Genomic DNA, 24,232 nt, shown 5'->3' with positions numbered 1-24,232 from the left:
CAATATTCGGGTTACTCCCAGTCCCAAAGATCAAGCAGTCAATTTGCACCTTAGATCTCACACCAGAGACAATGCTTATAGCCAGTCCTGTAACAAACTAACTAAAGGTTTATTAACTAGGAAAAAGAAATGAGTTATTTACAATGTTAAAGCAGGTACACGTACACACACAAATGAGTTAGATTTTGAAAGATAATAGAAACTTCTATAGTAAGCAGACAGTCTTTTAGAGCTAACCCAGGCAAAACAGCTGGGGACCTCCTTGCTTATGCTTAGAAATCCTCTACCCTCAGAGGTAAAGCACCACAGAAATAATAAATTCTCTTTCACAGGCATTTTTATTCCCTTCCCTGGTGTTCAAGCTGTGATGGGATGAAGGCTTGGGCACACCCTTTTCAGGGCTCTGAGGGAAGCAGTCAACAAAATCTTTTGTCCACAATGGCTTGTCTGATGTCTATAGACCTTTTTTTTTGTTTTTTTTTGTTTTTTTTTGGCAGGGGGGAGGAGGGGGGAAGATGACACTTTCTTCTTCATGGGTGCAAACCATTATTTCACACTTGGTGATATTTCTTTCCTGACTGGATTTAGTTTCAGAACAAACATTTTTAGTTGCAGAACAAATACTTAAGTGTTACCTTATCGCATGGGTTACAGATTTTATAAGTGAGAATAACACATGCAGCAATTTACAAATATTTCATGAAATCTAAACACTAAATGCATGTTTACAAGTCTAATACCGTGTTTTAGCAATATTAACAGAAAGGTGTGTCAGACTGGTGTCTTGTTATGCACTGTTCAGTGAGGCTTGGGGCCTGGGCATGAGCTGGCACCTGGTCTGCCAGCATCACAGATGAAATTTTGTTAGTTTGGATTATTTTTAAGTATTTTCTTTGGGATATCTGCTGTTGGTACATCTAAGTCAGTGTGTGCCTGGTTACTGCTGATGAGAAGGTTTAATAGCTCAGAAACATGAACTATATAAATTTCTATCTGTCACTTGTCAAAGGTCTGAGAGTCATAGTGGTGATCTGTTATGGCTATCTTCAGAACACAAGAATGCAGAAGTAATTTTTGTATTTTTTCATTTGTATACTACTACAGTGTTGTGAACCAGAATTAATATAATTAGTGCTTTTGAAAATACTGCATTTAACTGAAATTATTCTAGTAATGCCCTACAAAAATAAAAATTAGAAAAAAAATTTCTTCCCCATACTATAGGTTGCTGAAGTTTTACAGATGCCTCCCATGAGAGTATATGAAGTAGCAACTTTCTATACAATGTATAATCGGAAGCCGGTTGGAAAATATCATATTCAGATCTGCACAACTACACCTTGCATGCTGAGAGACTCTGATGGCATACTGGAGGCCATTCAGAAGAAGCTTGGTATGATGCAAATTGATATTGTGTTTTTTTCCAGTGTTAAAAAAATTTTTAAGTTCAGATTTTTTTGATGTCTAAAGTTTAAATTGTAACAACACAGTACTCACCGAGAACTAATGCCTTTTCTTGGAGGGGGAAAACTAAAAAGTTATTTGGGAAAAAACATTTCTAAATATGCTCCATGGGCATCTGTTAAGAATTTTAGCAGAGCCTAAAGAAGCCCCAAGCATTTGTGACCTCTCAGCGCATGTTCTCTCTCCATAGTCTTAGGAACAGGAGTTGCCAGGAAAACTGATATGAGAGAGATTGTAAAATGTCTTGCTGTAACACCCAGTTCAGTTCTCTAAAATAACTGTCTTAACATTAAGGACAAGAAAAAAACTGAAGCTGTGTAAAACATTTTTATTCCTCAATTTTAAGGTTTTGCAGTGTTTCCTGCATTCTACAATATTCCACAAATTCTTAAGATATCATGAAAAGTTGGGGGTTTTCTGTAGCAAAGATAAGTACCCCCAAAATGTAAGAGAGAATTCTCTGCAACCAAATTAAAACACAGGAAAAGGAGTGATATCAACACACCATGCTGTGAACTTCAGTCTAATGGGGACCATTTTAATAGTGCTGCTATTAAGCACAAGTGATTTATTCCCCTCTTAATTGTTTTAAACAAGGAAATTGAATTAAAAAGATCTACAATTTAATATTAAGGTTGCACAGATAAAATAATAAAATCAGGAAATTAGTGAAGTGATTGTCTAAGGTTGTTGTAACTGTTCACATTTGTACATTACACTTCTCAAACACTGCTATGTATATTACTTACTATAAATTACAGTACAAGTGCCAGCAAATAAAGAGCTGCTAAAAAGGATAGACGATGCAGCCAGAAGGGCTCCCCCATCAAACAATCAAAACAGCTAGGAATTGTAAGGTGTCCTTGTCATAAACAGATAGCTAAGGGTTAATGTCTCTTTCACCTGAAGCACCTGACCAGAGGACCAATCAGGAAACCGGATTTTTTCAACTTTGGGTGGAGGGAATTTTGTGTCTAAGGTCTTTTGTCTGTCTGCCTGCTTTCTCTGAGCTTTGGAGAAGTAGTCTCTGCTTTCTAGTCTTCTGTTCCTAAGTGTAAGGACAAAGAGATCAGATAGTAAGTTCTATGGTTTCTTTTCTTTGGTATTTGCATGAATATAAGTGCTGGAGTGCTTTGATTTGTATTCTTTTTGAATAAGGCTGTTTATTCAATATTCTTTTAAGCAATCGACCCTGTATTATATCATCTAAATACAGAGAGAGCATTTGTATGTATTTTTCTTTCTTTTTATATAAAGCTTTCTTTTAAGACCTGTTGGAGTTTTTCTTTACTTCAGGGAAATTGAGTCTGTACTCACCAGGGAATTGGTGGGAGGAAGAAATCGGGGAGATCTGTGTGTTGGATTGCTAGCCTGATTTTGCATTCCCTCTGGGGGAATAGGAAAGTACTTTTTGTTTCCAGGATTGGGAACAGAGAGGGAGATTCACTCTGTTTGGATTCACAGAGCTTGTGTCTGTGTATCTCTCCAGGAGCACCTGGAGGGGGGAAGGGAAAAAGGATTATTTCCCTTTGTTGTGAGACTCAAGGGATTTGGGTCTTGGGGTCCCCAGGAAAGGTTTTTCAGGGGGACCAGAGTGCCCCAAAACACTCTAATTTTTTGGGTGGTGGCAGCAGGTACCAGGTCCAAGCTGGTAACTAAGCTTGGAGGTTTTCATGCTAACCCCCCATATTTTGGACGCTAAGGTCCAAATCTGGGACTAAGGTTATGATAGTCCTGAAGGTAACTCCCACTAAAAACCTTTGCTTGTTAAGTCAGGGAAGAAGAGTCAAAGGCTGTCTTGTTGGATGGTCTGTCTCCAGCCACAAGTGGTCATATCTAAGAACTGGCAGCTCAAGAATCTCAACCAATCTTTGGTGTCAGTTTTTAAAACATAGGCAGTTTTTAAGATACACAGCTCCCAAATAATGAAAGACTTCATAGGTCAAAACCAATAACTTGAATTTCACCAGGAACCAAGTAGGAAGCCACTGCAATCTCCTAGAGTACACATGACTTCTTCCAGTTGTTTTGCCTTATAATATGTGTGCTTTTGCATATGTACACAAAATGTCATGAATGCTTCTTGTTAAATAATAATAATAACTTTTGACAGGCTTGCTATAATGTCCTTGAATATAGGCTGTATGTTTTTAGGAGTAGTGTAGCTGAATTTAACATAATGAAAACAGTCTGTATAGCAATTTTCCTGGTATAGAATATAATCTTTTTAATACTTAGTAATTTTGGATCATTATTATTTAAAAAATTAGTTCCTTAAATATTGACTGAAAATATACCTGGCTGACATAATTCTGTGGATCTGACATTAAGATGACATTCTTTTTGTAACCTGCTATCAAAATGGAATTTGTTTGGATAAAATATGGCATGCAGTGCTCTTTGTAGTCCCCTGGGAGCCACGTGAAAAAGTATTTCATGAAGCTGTTCCAGAGAGTATAGTTTGAAATGAAATACATTTCACTGCTACAGCTATCCTTACAGAAATTGACCATATTTACAAAATCGTGATCTCTCTTGTTTTTTCCCAGCTGCTATTCATCTAATTTTGTTTGCATAGTTTCATTGTAATAATCATTAACCCATTGATGATTTATGCCCAATACTGATCCTCTTTAAATCAATGACAATATTCTAATTGACCTAGCACTGGTCATGCATATCAGTAGCACTACTTATGGTATTAAAGTTAAGCTCATACACAACTCTTAGCAGGATTGGGGCCTTTAATGCCTGAATATGCAAGGTTCTGACCACCATGCTGCTGTAATATATAATCCCTTTTTAAGTAACTTCTCCTATTGCATTGCTTCCTAAAAATAGAACAGTAGTTCTACAATTAATCAATAATACCTACAATTTGTTTACAAAATGTGTTTGTGAAATAGGAAGCAGGTCTGTAAATCAGGTTTTAAAATGTATCCGAGGGGTTTCAGTTTGTGAAGCTTTGTTTACTTAATGGGAAGCATCTTGGAGCTGTTAAGTGTTGACATTAGGAAAATAGTCTAAATCATGTAAAAATGTGGTACAAATGTTTTACAACATGAAGTGAAATAACAGTAATAGATTAGCTGTGAAATATTTAAGGTTTTGCGTTAAATGTATTAATCACCGCTTAACCTAATATTCCTTATTACTGTAGGTATACAAGTTGGGGAAACGACACCTGATAAACTTTTCACACTGGTAGAAGTTGAATGTTTAGGCGCTTGTGTAAATGCACCGATGGTACAAATAAATGATAATTATTATGTAAGTATTTAATTCTGTTTGAAAGGTACAATGTTTTGTTTAACTGGTATGTTAATTATTACACTAAATGATTGTCATTGTTTTAGATTATGAAATTCTAGTAGTTCAATATAAGTTATTAATTGACCTATTAATTTGATAGTTTATATTGCTACACTATGGGTGGCTTGTCCCAAAATGATATTGGAACAGGACTTCCCTAGGCATAATTATCAATGTAAAGAGAAGACGCTCTCATTTTGTGGGAGAGGGACAGTTCATGAGCTGGAACATCTTCTAGTGACACGAAATCCTTTACATGAAAATACACATCAGCACACTGTAATTAATATAGGTAAAGTTCCTGAGACCAGCGGAATTTTTTTTAATGTTCGCATATTTTCATAAAAAGATCATGAAGAAAGAGAACTGAAATACATTCTAGGCTATCCAGGCGTTAGAATGAGGGCACTTTTATAGACACCTTTTAGCTGAAGGAGGATTTGGTTCTCTGGGATTATTATTAATAAAATCCCTCTATCAAATCCTTTTTCAGTCTTTGAAGTTCTTTCACTCTGAGTGATATTCTCCTCTGATTGTTTGTTTCCTTTAACTGATTACATTTAAAAAAAAATGCTAACATATTCTGGAGTGGTAGCAGCCTTAGCAAATTCAGTTTCTATTATAAAAGAGATTTTCCTTGATTATTTTGTGAGCCCTCTCCTTTACCCCTTCCCTTCCTCCCTCTCAGAATAATATTTTCAACATCATTTTCAACATGAGTTCTGTGAACATGGTATACGTTTTTCTAGCCAATTTTAAGTAAATCAGACACAGGTTTGTAAGTTATGTGACATTAAAAATATCAAGAGTCCAAGAAGTCTTGGGTTGTTTTTTTTATTTTTGTTACTAGAAAGCATAAAAATGGAAAAAAGAAGAGAGAGGGAACATACCATTGGATTAATCTAGTCCTAGTGAACAAGGTCAGAGTTTAGGTGTTTGAACTGTAATGTAAAGTTATAAATATTTTAAACAAGAATTTCAGAATAGCAATTTGGCTTAAAACGGTATCAAGTGACTGCTGGAGATGTGAGTTTTTATTTATTTAAAAATATCTCTAAGCCTTTTTCTTGCATAGGTGGGCCACAGTGGAAACTGATCGTTAGGGAAGTGGAGAACAGAAAAGTTTTCTACCAAAACTGAAGTTTAGAGAAACCACTTGTAAAATAAGAAAACTAAAAAAAACTCCCCAAAAAACCAAAAACCCTCTCCCCTTCCTCCCCACGAAAATCTGTGTATATTTAAAAAATTGACACTTAGTCCTAGTTTGAGAAAGCAACTGGAAGGCATTTATAATTAAGTCAAGATTCAGTGCACTTCAAATTTCTGCACTTTACAGTCAAATTTTAAGTTAATGTTGAAATAAGAATATTAGATTACTTATGGGTTTAGCTAGAAGCTTACCAGTTTGCTGATGACTTTGCAGAGTTCACCAGGCGGTTAGTTCAGATACTGTGCCGCAGTGTACCCACCAGCACACACTCCTACACAGATATGATGTGCAAGAGTACGGTACTGCTGGGCATCATGTTGGCGATGTGCTTTCCAAACAGATATGCTGATGAGACTAAGGCATGATAGGGTGATGCATTTTTCCCAGGTAAAAGAAACACAGAAAAGCTTCCAAAGGCACTCAAGCCATCACAGTGACTTTGATCACTTGGTACAGTGATAGGGGACCAGGTATTTGAGACACTGACGTGGCTCTAGGTGCTTGGAACCCTGATCTAAGAATGTCTGTGGGAGAGGAGCTGTGCAGCTGTAGATCAGTGTAACCCAGTATGCTTTCCATAGCTTGCTGTGCAAAAAGACTTGAAGAGTCCTAGGCCTGGTCCAGTGTGCATTATATGTGATGAAGGGAGCTAATCACTCATTTCAAGTACTTAAGAAGTCTGTGGCCTAATCTAGTATGTGTTCTAAGGGCTGGTCTACACTACGGGGGGAAATCGATCTTAGATACGCAACTTCAGCTACGTGACTAACGTAGCTGAAGTCGAATATCTAAGATCGGATCACTCACCCGTCCTCACCGCGCGGGATCGATGTCCGCGGCTCCCCCTGTCGATTCCGCAACTCCGTTGGGGTTGGAGGAGTTCCGGAATCGATATAAGCGCGCTCGGGGATCGATATATCGCGTCTAGATGAGACGCGATATATCGATCCCCGAGCAATCGATTTTAACCCACCGATACGGCGGGTAGTCTAGACGTAGCCTAAGACAATTGTGGAAGAATTCATAGAAAAGTACTAGACCATACCCTTGTGCGCTTTACTATAGGACAGAAGAAGCTAAGCTCCAAGCCTTAAATGGCATTCTCCATGTCTATCTCAATTGAGTCATATTACATCTATTTCCCACTATCTCGAAAAATTCCTAGACAAAAGTCTTCATTAAATTGGGATTAAGGGTGAAAATACGTATCAGTGATTCAATTGCTTAAAAAGTTTTTCGGGAATATTGGTGATATCAAACACCAAACATTAATAAAACTAGGCCATTCCAAGTTAAGGTTACAAAAAACATCCAAGCCTCTTTAACTCTGCCCTGTACTGATGGAAGCCTTCAATCTTCCCTTCTTTATTTTTGAATCAAACCCTTTTTTCATAGGGGCTTTGTGCAGTTTGTGTTCTGACTGCAGAAATCTTAAAGAAATCCCTGTATTTGTACAGTTTATGGTTTGAATATCAAAAATATGCAACATAACATTGTTTTTAGTATCAGATGAGTAATTCTGAAGCCAGTTGTAAGTGTATACTGTAGTTTGTCACCGCACTAACATTGTGAACTCTCCACACCAGTAAATTGAATAATTCCTGCCTGTATACAAGAGGCAGTGATGTTCCACTCCCCACCCTCCTTGTTTTTGTCTGGAAGGAGGGGAGGGAGAAGAGGGCAGCAGAAAGGAATATTAAGTCATGGGTTTGCGTTACAGACTATGCTTATTAGAGGAAGCCATTGGTACAAACCACACAAATGGTTGCCCATGCTATGATCAGGTTGCCTCCCTCTTCCTTGAGTCTGGTCTCTGAAATGGCTGGACATTTCTCTTGGAGAAGTCTGCTTCCACAAACTCTTCTGTGAGTTTGACTGCTGCCTTCAGACTCAAATGCATGTGTTTTTGAGGCGGCTCTGGAGACATTTTTCCAATATTATGGCTGCCGCTATTTTCCTCCACACCTTGAATATCTGGGCTTAGCCCAGTCAGTTAACTTTTGCAGAAAGGCTAAGTGCCATACTCCATAAGACCACCTAGTGGCATAAAATCTGTATTTTTCTGCCAAAAGGCCTACCCTATCTAGGATGACTGCCTTTACCACATCATAGTTGTGGGTCTGCTCCTTGCACAGGGCCATATAGGCTGCCTAGGCTTCCCCTGATACATAGGATGCCACCCAGAAGACCTATGATCCCTTATCCCATCTCAGAAGTCACTAAAAATGTGTCAGGGTCATCCACAGGGCCCATTTTGCCCAGGGTAACCCCCAGGAACTACTGCTGTTCAGTCACAGGATTCAGCAGGTTCTGTGTTGCAGGCTATTCAGCAGCTCAGCCTGCTATGCAGCGAGGGACTGCTTTTCCATTTGGTGGGATTGCTGGAATGAGCGCATGGTCTCGTTTCTCCTTTAGTTGCTCTGCCAACCATTGCAGACTCTCCTCCATTGCCCTGATGCTGAATCCTCGCACTGGCTCCCCGTCTGATCCTCTGCCACCATGGATGGGGGAATCACAGACTCTGATAAGCGCCCACATGTAACAAGGCATACTCTGCTCCTGCCTTCTAATACCACAGAAACCATTCCAACTTCACTGGTTGTGTATTCACACCATGCAGTTTGTTCCCTTCAGCCAGGGCCGCCCGGGGGGGGGGGGGGTAGGGGGCAAGTGGGGTAATAGGCCCCAGGCTCTGCAGGGGCCCCCACGAGCATGGCTGAGGCTCCCTCCCCAGCCCCGTCTCCTCCCTTCCCCTCTCCCGGAGCCTCAGCCTATCCAGCAGTGTCCCGGACAGCTGCAGCGTGGCTCTGGCGGGGCCCCTGAGCCCCGCCCAGCTCAGAGCCATGTGGTGAGGGGGCGGGGCAGCAAGCTCCAGGCTGAGGGGAGGGAGCTGAGCTCAGCATGGAGCTCCCAGCCCGCCCTCTGACCACGCGGCTTTGAGCGGGGCAGAGCTCACCCCGCTGGAGACAGGCTGCCTCTGTCAAGCGAAGCTCTTGGATGCGCTGAGGCTCCGGGTGAGACGGGAGCCAGGGGTAAGGGGCCTGAGCTGGGGGGGTTGGCTAAGGGGCAGGGAGTCCTGGGGGCAGAGGTTGGGGGAATGGGAGGGTTGGATCGTGGGCATTCCTGGGGTCTGTCAGGACTCAGTGAGGGGGTGATAGGGGTTGGGGCAGTCAGGGGATAGGGAGCAGGGGTGGAGTCCTGGGGTGGTAGTGGAGGGTCTCTGGGGGACGGTGGGGGGCAAGGAGCAGGATGGGTCGGGGATTCTGAGGGGGAGGGGCAGTCGGAGGGCAGGAAGTGGGAGGGGGTCGGATAAGGGACAGGGCCAGGCTGTTTCGGAGGCACAGCCTTCCCTACCCTAAAGCTCATTCAGCAGTTTGAGGCTTGCAGAAGAGCCAAGCTGTTCACTTTTCCAATGCCAAATGTTTTCTCTTTCACTTTTCAAATGCCAAATTATAGTGTATATTTAATTTCAGTGCCACGGGGAGATGCATGTCAGGGAGGGTAGCTTCATTTAAAATTAGTCACTGGGGGACGGATCACATGTGAAGAGCAATATCCTACACCACCTACCTCCTTCCCAACCCTACCAAGGGAGGACCCCCACCCCCTACATTTCCTGAGGCTCCAGAGGGGTTAATTCAGTGGTTCTCAAACTTTTGTACTGGTGACCCCTTTCACATAGCAGACCTGTGAGTTTGACCCCCCCCATATAAATTAAAAACACTTTTTTATATATTTAACACTATTATAAATGCTGGAGGCAAAGCGGGGTTTGAGGTGGAGGCTGACAGCTCGTGGCCTCCAGTAATAACCTCGTGACCCCCTGAGGGGTCCCGACCCCCAGTTTGAGAACCCCTAGGGTAATTTAATTTTAACACCCTATGTCCATTCACATGCATGTGCTATTTTGAGCATTTCAGTTTTCACAACATAGGCTCATCCCAGATTTGGAACAAGCTCAAATGCTCAGTTCGTGGAGTATGTACATAAGATATACTAAAGACAAACCCACAGTAACCGTCTCCAGTTTGTGAGGGACCCCATGGAGCCAGTCTCTAGGAAACAGATAAATGCATGGAGGTTAAGTCCATTAATGGCTATTAGCCAGGATGGGTAAGGAATGATGTCCCTAGCCTCTGTTTGTCAGAGGGTGGAGATGGATGGCAGGAGAGAGATCACTTGATCGTTACCTGTCAGGTTTTACTCCCTCTGGGGCACTTGGCATTGGCCATTGTCGGTAGACAGGATACTGGGCTGGATGGACCTTTGGTTTGACCCAGTATGGCTGTTCTTATATTCTAACCTAAATGAACCCAAAGTTATGGAGACAGATATGAGTCAAGGAAGCCAGCAGAGTATCAGAAACCTGGAAAAATCTCTGACTGGATGGGCTCAGGCGTTTTGTCACAAGCTGAGGTGGTTCAAAAAGTTTTGGATTTTTTTTTAAGCGGAACTTTTTTATTGTTTCTTTAAACAATCAGACACAGCAAGCAGCAGATATTTGGCCACACACTTCTGAAATCCCAAACCATATTCAGGTTATGGCAGATTTCAGCTTTTCAATTAAAAAAACCACAACAAATTTTGAAGGAAAGCTGACGTTGTCTGTGATTTTTTTCTGCTTTTTAAAAACTCCTAGTTTTCAATCCAGAAACAGTTTTGATGGCACATATTTGTCCAACCCTTTTAATGAGCTTTAGTGCCTTTTAGCACTAGCTGATGCTGAGAACCAGTGATACCTTGTAAAGAAGTTTTCTTAAAACTGGATTTGTGCTGAGATGCAGAAGGTTTATTTTTCCCACGGCCGCCCATGGGGGTGGGGGAACAAGTGGGGCAATTTGCGCCAGGCCCTGCAGGGGCCCCCACGAGAATATACTATTTTAATTTTTTTTTATGGAAGGGGCCCCCAAAATTGCTTTGCCCCAGGCCCCCAGAATCCTCTGGGCAGCCCTGCCTTCACCCACACCTCTATAGCCCCGTGCAGCAGTGCTATTTACAATGCAGTTCCCTGTGCTCTCGGCTGTTTCCCCGGGGCTTGAAAGATTTCTGAGACACTGGACTCGGCTAGCTCTGTCCCTCTCCACCCTCACTTCCTTCCTGTGTCCTTTTTATAAGTCTTGAGCTGATGGGCTAATTAGCTCTTTAGCTCACCCAGCCCCTCCACTGACTAAATCAGGTAATTAACTTTAATTACCATCATCCCATTACGCCTTCTCTGGGACAACTAATTGGTGTCAGAGTGATCAGAGTGCTGGCTCACATGGTAGCGCCTAGTACTTGAACATAGGCTCTTTTAAAACATGGCTATTATGGGCTGGTTCAGAAACATAAGTGGCTTAAAATCAGTTCATTTTAACTAACAATTGCTTGTGTGTAACATAGCTAAGAGTGACATTAGAATGTCATAAAACTTCAAATCTTTTAGGTTTGTTAATTCTTCCTTAAACTTGGATGCATATATTAACTGATAGAATCAGTTTTCTGTGCTGGAATCAAAACTGAATGAAGAATTTGGTTAAAAGGTAAAAACTGTTGTTTTGGGGAATTGTAAATACTACTTTTGATTCAATTGCTTACAGATTTTGTTTACATTTTCTTTTAATAGCATGGTCTCTTTCATTTTACAGGAGGATCTGACACCAAAAGATATGGACGACATAATTGATGAACTAAAGGCTGGCAGAGTTCCCAAACCTGGCCCAAGGTAAATTGTATTTGTATACTACCGGGGTGAGTAATGAAAGAGGAAATCCATTTGGAAGGAAAGCTATTTTTAATGTTGGTGACTAGTTCTTGGAAAAGTTACCAGATTGATTACCCTAGAACTGAAGGTATTAATTCACTGAACTGCACAGGCATTACTGGCTTTTCCACATTGACCTGCTTTATGCGTAAACCTGAAGAGGCTGTGTGTAGAGGTGAGAAGAAAGCTTCATGTCCAGAACTCTTCGGTCCTTGGCCTGTTTGAGACTACCAATGAAAGTGCCAATTGAGGTGAAGTGGCTAGATGCCTGATAAGAACTGGAATGTGATCACAAACTTTTTGCATAAATCACCCAAAACTCTTCTAGCTAGTAGACTTTTGATCCCTACAAACCTATGCTAGATTTGACCCTTGTGAAAGACTGACAATATCATGATGTATAATCACTTGAACATGCGTTCCCATGCAGTGCTGTGGCCAAAAGGGCTAATACAATCCTTGTTGGATGCATAAATGGGAATCTCAAATGAATAAGTTATTTTACCTCTGTATTTGGTGTGACCACTGCTGGAATACTATGTCTAGTTCTGGCATCCACAGTTCAAGAAGGATGCAGATAAATTGGACAGGGTTCAGAGAAGAGCCATGAGAATTATTAAAGGGTTAGAAAACATCTCTTATAGTGATGAACTCAAAACAATCTGTTCAGCTTATCAAAATATGTTAAGAGGTAACTTGGTTATAATCTGTAAATACCTATATGCGGAACAAACATTTGATAATGGGCTCTTCTGTCTAGTAGAAAAAGGTATAACACAATCCAGTGGTTGGAAGTTGAATCTAGACAAATTCAGACTGGACTTAAGGCATACATTTTTAACAGTGAGGGTGATTAACAATGGGAACAGTTTACCAACGGTTGTGGTGGATTCTTGTATTCAAGATTGTATGTTTTTCTAAAAGATATGCTCTAGGAGTTTGGGGAAGTTCTATGGCCTGTGCTATACAAGGAGGTCAGACATGATGATGGTGATGATGATCAATTCTGGCCTTGGAAATATATGAATCTAAGATGGATCTGAAACAAATAATCAGATGTTGCCGTTGGTGTTGCTGGAGTAAAAAAGCCATTGGCTCCTGGGTTTTTTTTGTTAATCATATAGATTTAATTTTTGTATCTATGAAGTATTTTGGTTATCAAGTTCCATATTTGACGTTTTACTTGAATGCCTTTGTTTTACCATTAGTATTTTTACAGATATTATGTTCTGTTGTCTGGCTTCCCATTTTTCTCTGCTCATCCTTCAGAGAAACAGGAAAAATGGCAGCCCAAAGATTGAGTCAGACTTGTGTCATTCATGAGCAGAAGATGATTGCTATAATACTGAGTATTGATGAACAAATCTGATTGCTCTTTATTTTTTCAGAAGTGGACGCTTTTCTTGTGAGCCAGCTGGTGGTCTTACTTCTCTGACTGAACCACCCAAAGGACCTGGATTTGGAGTTCGAGCAGACCTCTAAGCATTTATGTAATAAATTATAAAAACATAAGTTGTCTGAAAATAAAACACCTTTAACCTCATTAAAATGGCTTATGTTTTAATTTTTTTTAAAAATTGATAATAGTAACACCATTGAAGCATATAAAGATGCCACAGCAATTAAAACAATTAGTGCAAAGTGCAACAAAAAAAATCTGTACATTGCCAAACTTCCCCCATTTGTAAAGGTGTATGCGAAACATGTTGCCTTACGCTCACCAAAATCTTTGGGTGAAAACCTTGCTCTGTTGAACATAAAAAGGAAAAAATAGTTTACTATCTTATCCGCTGAAGATGCTGTCCTGCTATTGAGGGCATTCAGCACATACATACTTTTATGTCTAGATGTAGATTACTTTTAAGGCATTATGTCCAACATGATTACATTCGGGGAGCAAGAGTATGGGGAAGAATGGAAAGTACGTTATGATTGGCTGATACCCCTGAAATGGTATCACCACTCAACAGTAAACTTAATATTGTAGGGAAGAATAAAAGGGGAAAAATAAAAGGGGAAAAATAAGGAAGTAGCAGATTTATCTCTGTAACAGTCCTGTCACAATCAATGAAGTTTGAGCAGGAAAGATGTGGAAGAAGATCCTTTTGGTACAATCGATCCCACTCCCCAACAATAAGACATTAATCAATGCCGAGAGGGGATATGATTGCTGTCTATAAATACATTGGAGTGTAAATGGCAGGGAGGGAGAAGAGCTATGTAAGCTAAAGGATAGTGCTGGCACAAGTGAGTATAAATTTAGGCTGGAAATTAGGTGTCTAACCATCAAAGGACTGAGCTTCTGAAACAGCCTTCCAGTGGAGAGAGGGAACAAACCTAACTAGTTTTAAAATAGAGCTTGATAAATTTATGGATCAGATGATATGATGGGGGTTTCCTGCAATAGTAGGGGACTGGACTATATATCAGGAGGAGGTCCTTTTTAGTCCTATACTTCTATATGGTAACAGAAAAACAACAAAAACTTGACTGACTCAATGTTTAACAGGAGCAGTCAGGGAATTTCTCCATTCTCAGCAGAGAAAGCAGACAAAAACCCTGAGAGCTGATGGCACTGATTGTTGGAATCCATCTGCTGAACAGGGGGAGAGAGGAGTACACATCCCTTGAGAACCCCTTCAGCTTTGGGAGTTCGGGACTGTCTTCAACTGAGTTAAGAATCCTTTGAGAATATTTATAAAGAAAAATGCCTCCATGCAATGAAATATCCCATGTGCACTCTTTTAAAAACAAACATTAGTAAAATTTCCAGTCAAATACTGTAGAATTGCCATAAATTGAAATTGACAAGTAACAAAGAGAAACAGACATCCAGTTTCATTGGTTGGATCAAGAGCAATTCAGAACGTAAGCAAACAGTCTAAAAAAAGAAATTCATTTATAATAACCTGTAGGGGTGGTAGCATAACTAAGCTATAAGCAATGCATTTAATAAAACAAGTTATACATTTAATAATTTAGTAACAAGAATGAAGTGTCATGTAGGGATTTCAAGCTACTTGGCTTTGTGTTCACATAATCCCCAAGAGGTATTGCCAACTATAGGGGAACTTTGTCCACATTAAAAAAAAAAAAAAAAATCTAACTCTTAATACTGCCTTATATTATTGTAGAAGATGAAGAACCATTACAATTTTTAATGTTTATTTGATTTAATGCACTTCCCTGAGCTTGGATAGTGAAACTAAACTGTCAGTTTCATTTTCTCTTTATAGTTAAATTCGCTGTCCAGTTCTCCTGCACTACTTGTACCATCATACTGTTTTCATTTATTTTAAAATGTTATTAGTCCATTTCTGTTTTAATTTTGTAATTATTCAGACCAAAAACTTTTTGAATTATTTGTGTATCTTCACATTAATTGGTCTTATAAAATTAGACCAATTTATTAATTAAACAAGCTGTTCTTAAACTGTGGTCCAGGAACTGGTGCTCTGGAGAGCAAAGACCTGGCAGGTAATCTGGAGTTGGCTCTCTTTTCAGGTGCTTCCATCTCTGTCCAGAATCCACACACTACTGTTACTCTCATCTTCCCTTGTGTTGTGTTAGAGACACACATTTGTGTCACCTGAAATTACACTTGTGAAAAGCTTACAGGGATAATGTCTTGTGCTTGTAAAGTACTTCTCCCTATGTGGTACTTACCCTGATTGGGGCCTTTGGGTGTTCCTACTAGATAGATAAAAAGAGTCTGGATGCCAAGAAAAGCAGCTGGATATGAGGAAGAGCTAGCCTAGCTCCTTTAGTAAAGATTGTCGATACATAAGAGGAAAAGAGTAGGAGTGAATATCTAGGGAAGAAAGGAGAGCCTATGTGCCAGTGTATCAGGAGAGTAGGTGGAGGAAAGGATCAGCTGGCTGGGAAGCATGTCCCAGGAAAACTGGCAGGGAACTAGGTGCAAAGAAAGGAAGAGGACAAGTTTCAGAAAGCGATGATAACATACAAAAGTAAAATTAGATTTTTTTTCACAAAAGACAAAACATCCCATTAAAAGATAGCTAACATTATATAAATTTTGTTTCCTTTAACAAATTGTTATAGTTAGCACTGTGATGTTATGCTGTTGCATTTGGCCAGGTAAGTGTTCAGCATGATCACTGAGGGAAGGGGAGGTTAATTATGAAGCAATCTCACAATAAAAATGTTATCTGCATAAAGGAAAGACTGAGAACTCCAGAATTGCTTCAACCCATGTACATAAACAACTATTTCAAATGGAGACAAACTAGACAACTTTTGAAATATTTCCTGAAGTCAATCTTTCACAGTCCTCAACTTCCTAAAAAATGCAAAAAGCTGAGCCAAAAATGGCTAAATATCATAGTATATAGTTTATTTTATCAGATTTCCCTACCTCATTTATATTCCTAATTAATGTTGACAAGTTTCTACTTTTTTTAGCTTACAAAAAAAGCAAGTGTCCTCATTTCCTACAGCTGTCTCAAATACAGCATACTTCTATTGACTGAAATTAAACTACAGGTTTAATTGAACTATATATTAAATTTAATACAGTAGAACCACAATTACAAACACCTCGGGAATGGAGATTGTTTGTAACTCTGAAGTGTTCGTAACTTAACAAAAGGTTGTGGTTGTTCTTTCAAAAGTTTACCACTGAACACTGACTTAAAACAGCTTTGAAACTTTACTATGCAGAAGGAAAAATGCCCCAATCAGGATAAGTGCCTCATTCGTAGAAGTACTTTACAAGCTGCTTTCCCTTTATTTTTTTTTAGTAATTTATATTTAACACAATACTGTACTGTATTTGCTTTTTTATTTTATTGTCTCTGCTGCTGCTTGATAGTGTACTTCTGGTTCCAAATGAGGAGTGTGGTTGACTAGTCAGTTGGTAACTGGGGTTCATAACTCTGAGGTTCTATGGTACCATCAGATGTACCTATATTTAATTATTACATTCTGTTTGTTTTATATTATCCCAACACTTTGTTTTCAGTATGCTGCAGAGTATTACCTTTAGGTTTCAGAATTTATGATCCATTAAGATAAATTAGGCAGTTTACACCTCTCAAAGGTATTGTTTCAGGCTTTTTGTAAATTCTAGTGCATTCACATACACTTGGTTCATGTTTCAAGCATTTCTTTTCAACCATAACAGAAACAAGGTATATGTATTTTAGCAAAGGTCTAGATCCTGGAGCACACTTTAGTGGTAAAGGGTGAATTCCATAACCATTAAATACATGGGGCCTGGCTACCACTAATGCTGACACAAGTCTTAATTGGTCATTGCAAAAGGTTCCTGCTTGTGTACATATGGCAAAGTACATGATGCTAGACTTTCAAAAAATAAGCCCAAGAATGACTAGAGAGGAGCTCCAGGCCTATCAAACAACACTGACATCAAAGGGATCTTCATCCCCCCTAATTCTGGGTAAAACTGTGCAAGTTCACTTTTACAATTGTTAATGAAACCACAGACTACGTAAATACAGAGAGATGCCACTTTTAACTGTAACCAATCAACAGGTACAAGTCAATGGTGGAGCATGCTTTTGTGCAACTGAAAGCAAAACTGAAATGGCTGTTAACCTGCAGTAACAGTTTAGTGACTAATGTAGCCATTATAATATTTGCCTGAATACAGTAGACACTCCTTGGTAGCAACACATAGGTGCTCTTTTGCTATGTTGCTCCTAAGCACCTGTTACCTGTTGCTGTTATAGTGTTGTCTAACCAAAACCATATGAAGAGTTAAGTGTGTTTTGGAAAGTGGGGGTCAGCCAGGTTGTGGTGGGAAGAAATTGTAGGGTGGGGGAGCTCCCATTCAGCAAAATGGTTGAGTGAGTGCCAGGAACCGGCTGATGATGCTCCAGGTGGCAGCTTCATGCTCCACAGTGGTAAGGGATGGATTGTTGGGGAGGGTACCACGCACAGCCTGCAATGGAGGGAGGGAAACGCAGTGAAGATGGGAGAGGGGAAGCAGACAGGTAAATGCCCTAAGGACCGCAGTCCCCTGATTTCCCCCACTGCAAAACAGCACATCCACATCCTGCTGCCAACAACCGAGATGGAGCGGACAGCTCTGCACAGGTGGGTCCCCAATACTCCCCACTGCAAAATAGCAACCACCATGCCAGATATTGAGGAAGGATGGAGGAAACTGTCCAGATGCATTTCTGTTGCTCCTCTAACCCCAAGCCTCCCTCCTCCCTGAAAAAGCCCCCTCTTCCAGACCCTCTCCCAAACTACCCCCCTACACATGGCCTCCATGCAGGCTCTGTTAGACAGGGCAAATGGACAAAGCTGTGTGCCCTGGAGCTCTGCTGAAGATTCAGTTTGTAGGGGCAACACCTCTACATGGCCCACCAAGATCTACCTCAGATGTGACATCAAAAATGGTGCTCTTATGCAGTGGATATGTTGCTGTTATCGAGCGGACAATTCACGGGAGGGAAAGTATTCCTAGGGTAAATGTTTCTCGTAAGCAGTGATTGCTCTTATAAGGTGTTGCTGTAACATGAAATCAAAGGAGGCAGTGTGATTTCCAGCAATTGATGCACAGCTTGACAACTGTTGCACCCAAAGCTGTTACTTACATTAGCATGTGCTATAGTTTGTGTTTGCCCGAGTTGTGCACAAACTTTCAAAATGATGGTGAGAAATGGGGCTGGAGCAGTGAAGTAAATGTTTCTTGGTTTTATTTAATCCTTTCTAGTGATGCTGGATTTCCTCTTTATGTATTATGTATAAACTTTTGTTGTCTATTTCTCTTGCTTTGCATGGTGAAGGAGTTTATGGAGGAGCAAATTTTTATTTTATTGATAGCATAACAACTGGAAGTTGCTGCTATGAAGAGCCTTTATGTGCTTTGTGGTAATGGTTTTATGCATTTATCTTATGCTTTACTAGTAGTTTGATGAGGAAGCATACGGAGTAGTTAAATGATAGTGTCTTGATCATAAACACTATGATGTGATAAGTGCACAGTTCCAGAAACTTGTTATTAAACACAAGATTGAAGACCAGCTGTAATAGAAATTAGTTAACCTGTACACTCTACAAAGACCAATATAGAAATTAAATTTCTCAAATCTATCTAATTGGGATTCCTGTTTTCCATTCCATGACTGTAGGATGGAGTGGAAGTCTAGGGAATGACTAAGGGAGCCCCAGTAGGGGATAGTCAAACTAAGTAACATTGTCCTGTTGCATTAGGCCAACCTGTTTTGTTTTTTTTCCTGTGCCACTGTCTATTCATTGAAAAAATTCCACTGGAACTCCTTATTCATTCTTATCTCCTTATTCCAGAAATAGTAAGCATCATTTCTGGTTTCCTGTCTTTTAATGAGTCTCATTTTGTTCAGACTTTTACCTGGGCTCCAAGTCTCTATGCATGACCAGAAATAAATTTCCCTTGCTCTGCTGTTTTCCTGAACCTCAGTTGTTGGGCATATACTGCTGTGGATTCAATTTACTGGTTATCACACCTACTTAGAGGCAGCCATATTGGTGAGTACAATGAAATTAAATGAAAGAGTTCATAATATTGCTATAGCAACAGCCAGTCCATCACTTGAATGCAATAAAAGTAACAATTTCAGTTCAGTTTCAGATTACACTGACACTGTACAAGGGTCTCTCTCTTTGTACTAGAGCTGGAAAGGACATATTAAATTCACACACTTGATTTCCAAGAGTAAGGATGGGGATGTTATATTAATGCAGAATGGAAAGAGGAAGCAGGGGCACTTGCAATGGCTATCTATTGCAGGCAAACAAAATAAAAAACCCCAACCTTTTGTGGAGGGTTGCAACAAGGGGAAAAAGCAATTTTCAAGGAACTGAGGGGAAAAGGCTGAGACTATGATGGATTGCCCAAAAATTGGATTGCAGGGCTGGAACTTTGTTTTGAGTTTTTTCGTATATAACTCCCAAGGGCCAGAAAAAATAAGAAATAAAATTAACAGGAATCTCCACTAGATTTCTAGTGATGTATTTAATGTCAGGCAATGGTCATGATAAGCAGTGTTTTCCCCCAACTTTCATAGTTTGTATTATCTCTACATCACTTTGCCAGCAAAATATGCCTAAAGCAGTTTTCCATGCACTGAATTACAAGGCAAAGCTAAATGCCACTTCATCTAAATATGAGCAGAACGCTAGGTAAGTTCATTGCCTGGCATATATGCCATTATAGCTACATTGTAATATGAAAAATGCACTATGCTTTTGCTGTAGTGCCCAACGTGATTTGCAATAAAGTTCTTATTTTTTGCCTTTTTACGTTGTAGTTTGTAATTTTCCCCCACTATTTTGAGTTCACCCATCTGACAGAGCTGAAGCACACGCTGCACGTCATGCTGAACATTTTTCTCTTAACCAGGAGCAGTGGTTCATGTACCTGCCAGCACAGGATGCTTCAAGGGGAATGCCAACTCAGGGGAAGTATTAGGGAACTGAACTGGGTTGACCTATGGAGGAACTTGTGCAGCAGAGATGGAGACATAGCAAGCCTGAGAAGAAGGTTGCTGGTGGAACTGAAGTGGTAGACACTTTCACTGTTGTGTGATTCTGTCTCTTTCCTTTTATTAATCCTAACAGTGGCTTTTCTAAGAACCTGGGAACCTCTTTTTCCAACAATCAAGATTGCAAAATCAGCCAATTTCTTTAGATGACCCCTCACCTTCCAATTCCTCCTCCTGTATTGGCTCAACTGCTGACTCTAGATCCCCACAAGCATATCCTGCAAATGTATACAAGATCTCCTTGTCCTGATGGACTGCACTGTATGGACTTTCTGTGCTATCCAGAAGCACCTTTTAATTGTGTGGAAGGGTGAACCTTCAGGCTTTGATCCAGAGCACTATGCAAGAGACATGTTTTCTGCTCTGAGAAGGACCTACTGTTATTCTTCCATGTTTTGTTATACAGGACTTCAAGTCTCTTTGTCTTCTCTTGGCACTACTTCTCCCCTCTAAGCGTGCATCTACACTTCCCAGCTCACACAGATGTACCCTTCCACTATCTCTGCTTGAGCTAGCACCCAAAAATAGTATGTCAGCAGCAGCAAAGGCAGTGGCTCAGCCTAGCTGCCCCAAATACAATCCTGAGTCCCTGGGTGGCTAGCCTCAGCTGCCACAGACACACATATTTTGAGGCACTTGCTCAAGTAGTTAGCATGGCTACATCTACAAAAGCTGGGAATCACACCTCCAAGCTCAAATGTAGATGTACTCCATCTGATGACCAGTTCAGCCAGTCATATATTAAAATACTGTGAATGAACAAGTGCAGCTGCCTTTGCATATGATCTCCAGTACCCATGTCAGCCTCAGGCCAGCTGGCAGCACCCTTGTTTGGTAGCTTCCAAGACATACTAGTAACAGAATCAAATAGCACACAATTGAGCTCCATGTTGGGCACAGTGCTATTTGAATAGGAAAGTGGCTTCCAGAAAACTTGATCCCTATGTAGCAGAGTTCAGAATGCATATCAGACAGGCTGCCTAAGCAGTGACCAATTGCCTGTGGAATGGCAGCAGTAGGAATATTTGCTTTTAGGGGGCTGCAGCAATCTCTGTCCATGCATACATTGCAAAGGCAGAGATTGGTAGAGTGGAGGACCATACAATGGTTCACATTGCTCAAAAAAAGCTAGTTCAAAAAAGTGCTTGGAACTCCTGTGCACCACTTCAAACACTTGTGTGGGTGGGGACATGAGATGGGTTACAGGTATGCCACACTAGGAAGAACCAGAAGTCAAATTTCTCTACACAGCAACTCAGTGACAGTGGAAACATAATTCAGGAGACCAGGCTTATGCTAGCAGTTCCCAGTTGTGACTGTCTCCTGTTCTGACAACTTTCTCAATGACATATTTGATTCTTGGCACAAATGAGGATTCGTTTGCCTGCAATGTGGCAATGAAATGACTCCTCTGCACGAATTTGCTGTAAATATGACTAATTTTTCTCTTAGATCTTGTTGTATCTTATTTCTAAGATGATTATCACTGGGATAATTTAGCACCTAATGATTATAGAGGTAAACTGCAATGGGGAAAATATAGTGTGACCTCTTTGTTGCTTACGTTGTACAGAAGAGATCTATGGAGTATTTTTATTCCTTTTGCCTTTTTTTTTTTACACTTGAAATTCATATCTGCTTCTCTTGCAAGACTATGCGTCTAACTACAGAATTAGTAGGATTACCACATTGACCAAAGAAATGAATACTGATTGACAGAGAAATTTTTATTCAAAGCATTTAAGCTTTTGTTTTATTTCCATCTTGAAAATTTCATCTTGTAGAAAATTAATATTTGTGATTTGTACAGAAGCTATTAATAGAGAAACTCTTGTTTCTGGCACACTTAGCAACTAAGAATTTTCTAGAAGGAGCTTAGGCATGCCAGTTGAAAGGGAACTCAAGAGAATAGACTTGTGCCCAATTCTCCCTGCCTCAAAATGCCAAACTTCAAAGGCCAAATGTTTCTAAAAGTTGCTCACCAGCTCATTGATAATAGCAATGTCAGTATTAGCAAGTATAGGATTTTTTTTAAAATTTCCTTGTGTAGATAGATCTTAGGAGTTAGGAGTTTATTAATAAAATACAAAATAGCTTTGAACAAATACCTCACCAAATATCTATGGAATATGTTTTGTTAAAGTTTCAACAACCATTCTCCTTTTATTAAAGAATAAGAGAACAATCCATGTTTGAGTCTTGAAAGACAACCTCCAGAAAAAACAAAAAAGATAAGGCTTGGCGCTGCTAAAGTTTAAGGTTAAAAAATAAAAAGGGAAAAAAGCTTTAAAAGCATCCAAACTTATAGGCCAACTTTATATCTCATTAAAAAGCAGGTTAAGTCAATAAAATTTTCCTAGTTTATTCTTGCTATAAGGGGGACAAAGTAGAAATCTTGATAGGTACAATGCCCTTCCTGTAGTTTATTGTTAGATACAGATAGGAGACATGATATAGGGGATGGTGGTGCCACAATTATAAACAATATTCCTGGGGGAATTCTGCACCACTTCACATGTGCAGAATGTATGACCCCTGCAGATTTTTTTGCTTCCCTGCAGAAAAATGACTTTCTGATGGGGAAGCAATAAGAGGTCATGAGACCCTCCACAACAGTATTTTTCAGGTGCCCCCAAGGCAGCCTGCCAGGAAGTAAATCACTGTGGAGCAGAAGACAGGACTGGGAAAGACCCAGCTGATGGCTCCTACCTTGCAGTGGGCTCAGCTGCTAGTCCCAGCTGGGCTGGGGAGGATGGGACTGCCTCTTCCCTACACATCTGGAACTGGGTTAGACCCATACCCAGATTTCTCCGACAGCTGCAGGAAGCTTAGCAAACTCCCCCTGCCACTTCCTGCACCCATGGCTCCTCAGATGCAGGGGGAGTGATCCTTGTACAGCTCCCTGCTCCCCCATCCACTCAATCTCCAGACATCCAGACCCCCTCATAGCCCCTCCTGCTAAGCCTCACCCCCCCCCCGCATTGAGAACCCCCCATAAGCCTCCCTCCTCCAGACCACCCTGCCAAGCCACCTGCACCCAGATTCCTACCCCACAAGCCCTATCCTCCTGCACACAGAGACCCCTCTGCTGACCCCCAACCACCTTCACCTGGACCCCCTGCAGAGTCCCATTACCGTTGCACCCAGAGCCCCCACTCACCTGCCTGCACCAATTGCTCCACACAGAACCCTCTCAACTTATACCTGGATCCTCTCCCCCAAACCCATCCACACTTGGATCCTGCCTCGCTGAACCTTCCTGCCCACACCTGATGCACCTGTCAACTGAGGTGTTTCTGAGGCAGGCCTGGTCCTTGTGCTGTGTCAGGGTTGAGTACAGCCTCATCACTGAATCCCTGGGCCTGTCAGGGCAGCACTGCACAGTGCTCCCCACCCTGCCATGCTGAAGCCTTGACATTTGACAAATAAAATGTGCAGAATTTTAAAATATTGTGCACTGAATTTTTATTTTTTTGGTGTAGAATGCCCTCAGCAGTAATACAAAATTACTGGGGGGAAAGCATGCAGTTTTTAAAAACACTACAAACATACTAATCTTGTAAAAGGGGATTAGAATTAAGTAACTCGTGTCGGCTGACTTCAGTAAACGTTTATGATCATCTCAAGCAAGGATACTGATTTTTATTGAAAAAATGCGTTGGCAGCCTGAGCCAGGAACAGATTAACGAAGGTGCGTGTCACGCCTTCAATAAAAAGGTAAAAGTGAACTACACCAACGGGCGAAACGATGCAGTGTTAAAAGCTTGACTGCAAACTGCAATTACATTGTACGGAACGTGGCTCCCCCGGGCTCTGCAGAGGGGAGCCCTGAGCCGGCGAAGACAAGTGAGCGACCCTCACCGTGGGGATAAAGTTTAGCCCGAGTCTCCGCAGGATCGGGGGCCTGTCTCGATACTGAAAGGCACCTTCCCCTGCTGTCCCCACACTGTCCGGGGCAAGGCGCAGCGTGAGCACAGCCACGGGCTACGG

General features: G+C 40.8%; 1 protein-coding gene and 2 long non-coding RNA genes across 4 annotated transcripts in view; 1 reads left to right on the top strand and 2 right to left on the bottom strand.

Annotated features, from left to right (window-relative positions):
• The window catches only part of NDUFV2 (NADH:ubiquinone oxidoreductase core subunit V2), a 34,386-nt gene extending 21,108 nt beyond the window's left edge, over window positions 1-13,278 (top strand). For both annotated transcript variants that reach the window (XM_050942190.1, XM_050942191.1), the window contains 4 exons: window positions 1,225-1,393; window positions 4,625-4,734; window positions 11,614-11,690; window positions 13,118-13,278. In XM_050942190.1, the coding sequence (XP_050798147.1) occupies window positions 1,225-1,393; window positions 4,625-4,734; window positions 11,614-11,690; window positions 13,118-13,211 (450 nt within the window). In that variant the 3' untranslated portion in view covers window positions 13,212-13,278. The remainder of the gene's footprint in view (window positions 1-1,224; window positions 1,394-4,624; window positions 4,735-11,613; window positions 11,691-13,117) is intronic.
• The window catches only part of LOC127045741 (uncharacterized), a 39,456-nt gene that overhangs the window by 14,533 nt on the left and 691 nt on the right, over window positions 1-24,232 (bottom strand). The gene's annotated exons all lie outside the window — the stretch shown is intronic.
• Window positions 13,269-24,212, bottom strand: LOC127045743 (uncharacterized). The gene is made up of 2 exons (XR_007772809.1): window positions 23,477-24,212; window positions 13,269-23,446 (listed from the first exon to the last, which is right to left on the bottom strand). It is a non-coding gene; the product is annotated as an uncharacterized LOC127045743 (long non-coding RNA).

This window comes from Gopherus flavomarginatus, chromosome 2 (assembly GCF_025201925.1).
Source record: "Gopherus flavomarginatus isolate rGopFla2 chromosome 2, rGopFla2.mat.asm, whole genome shotgun sequence".
NCBI lineage: Eukaryota > Metazoa > Chordata > Testudines > Testudinidae > Gopherus > Gopherus flavomarginatus.
This window is presented reverse-complemented; position numbering and strand designations above follow the sequence as displayed.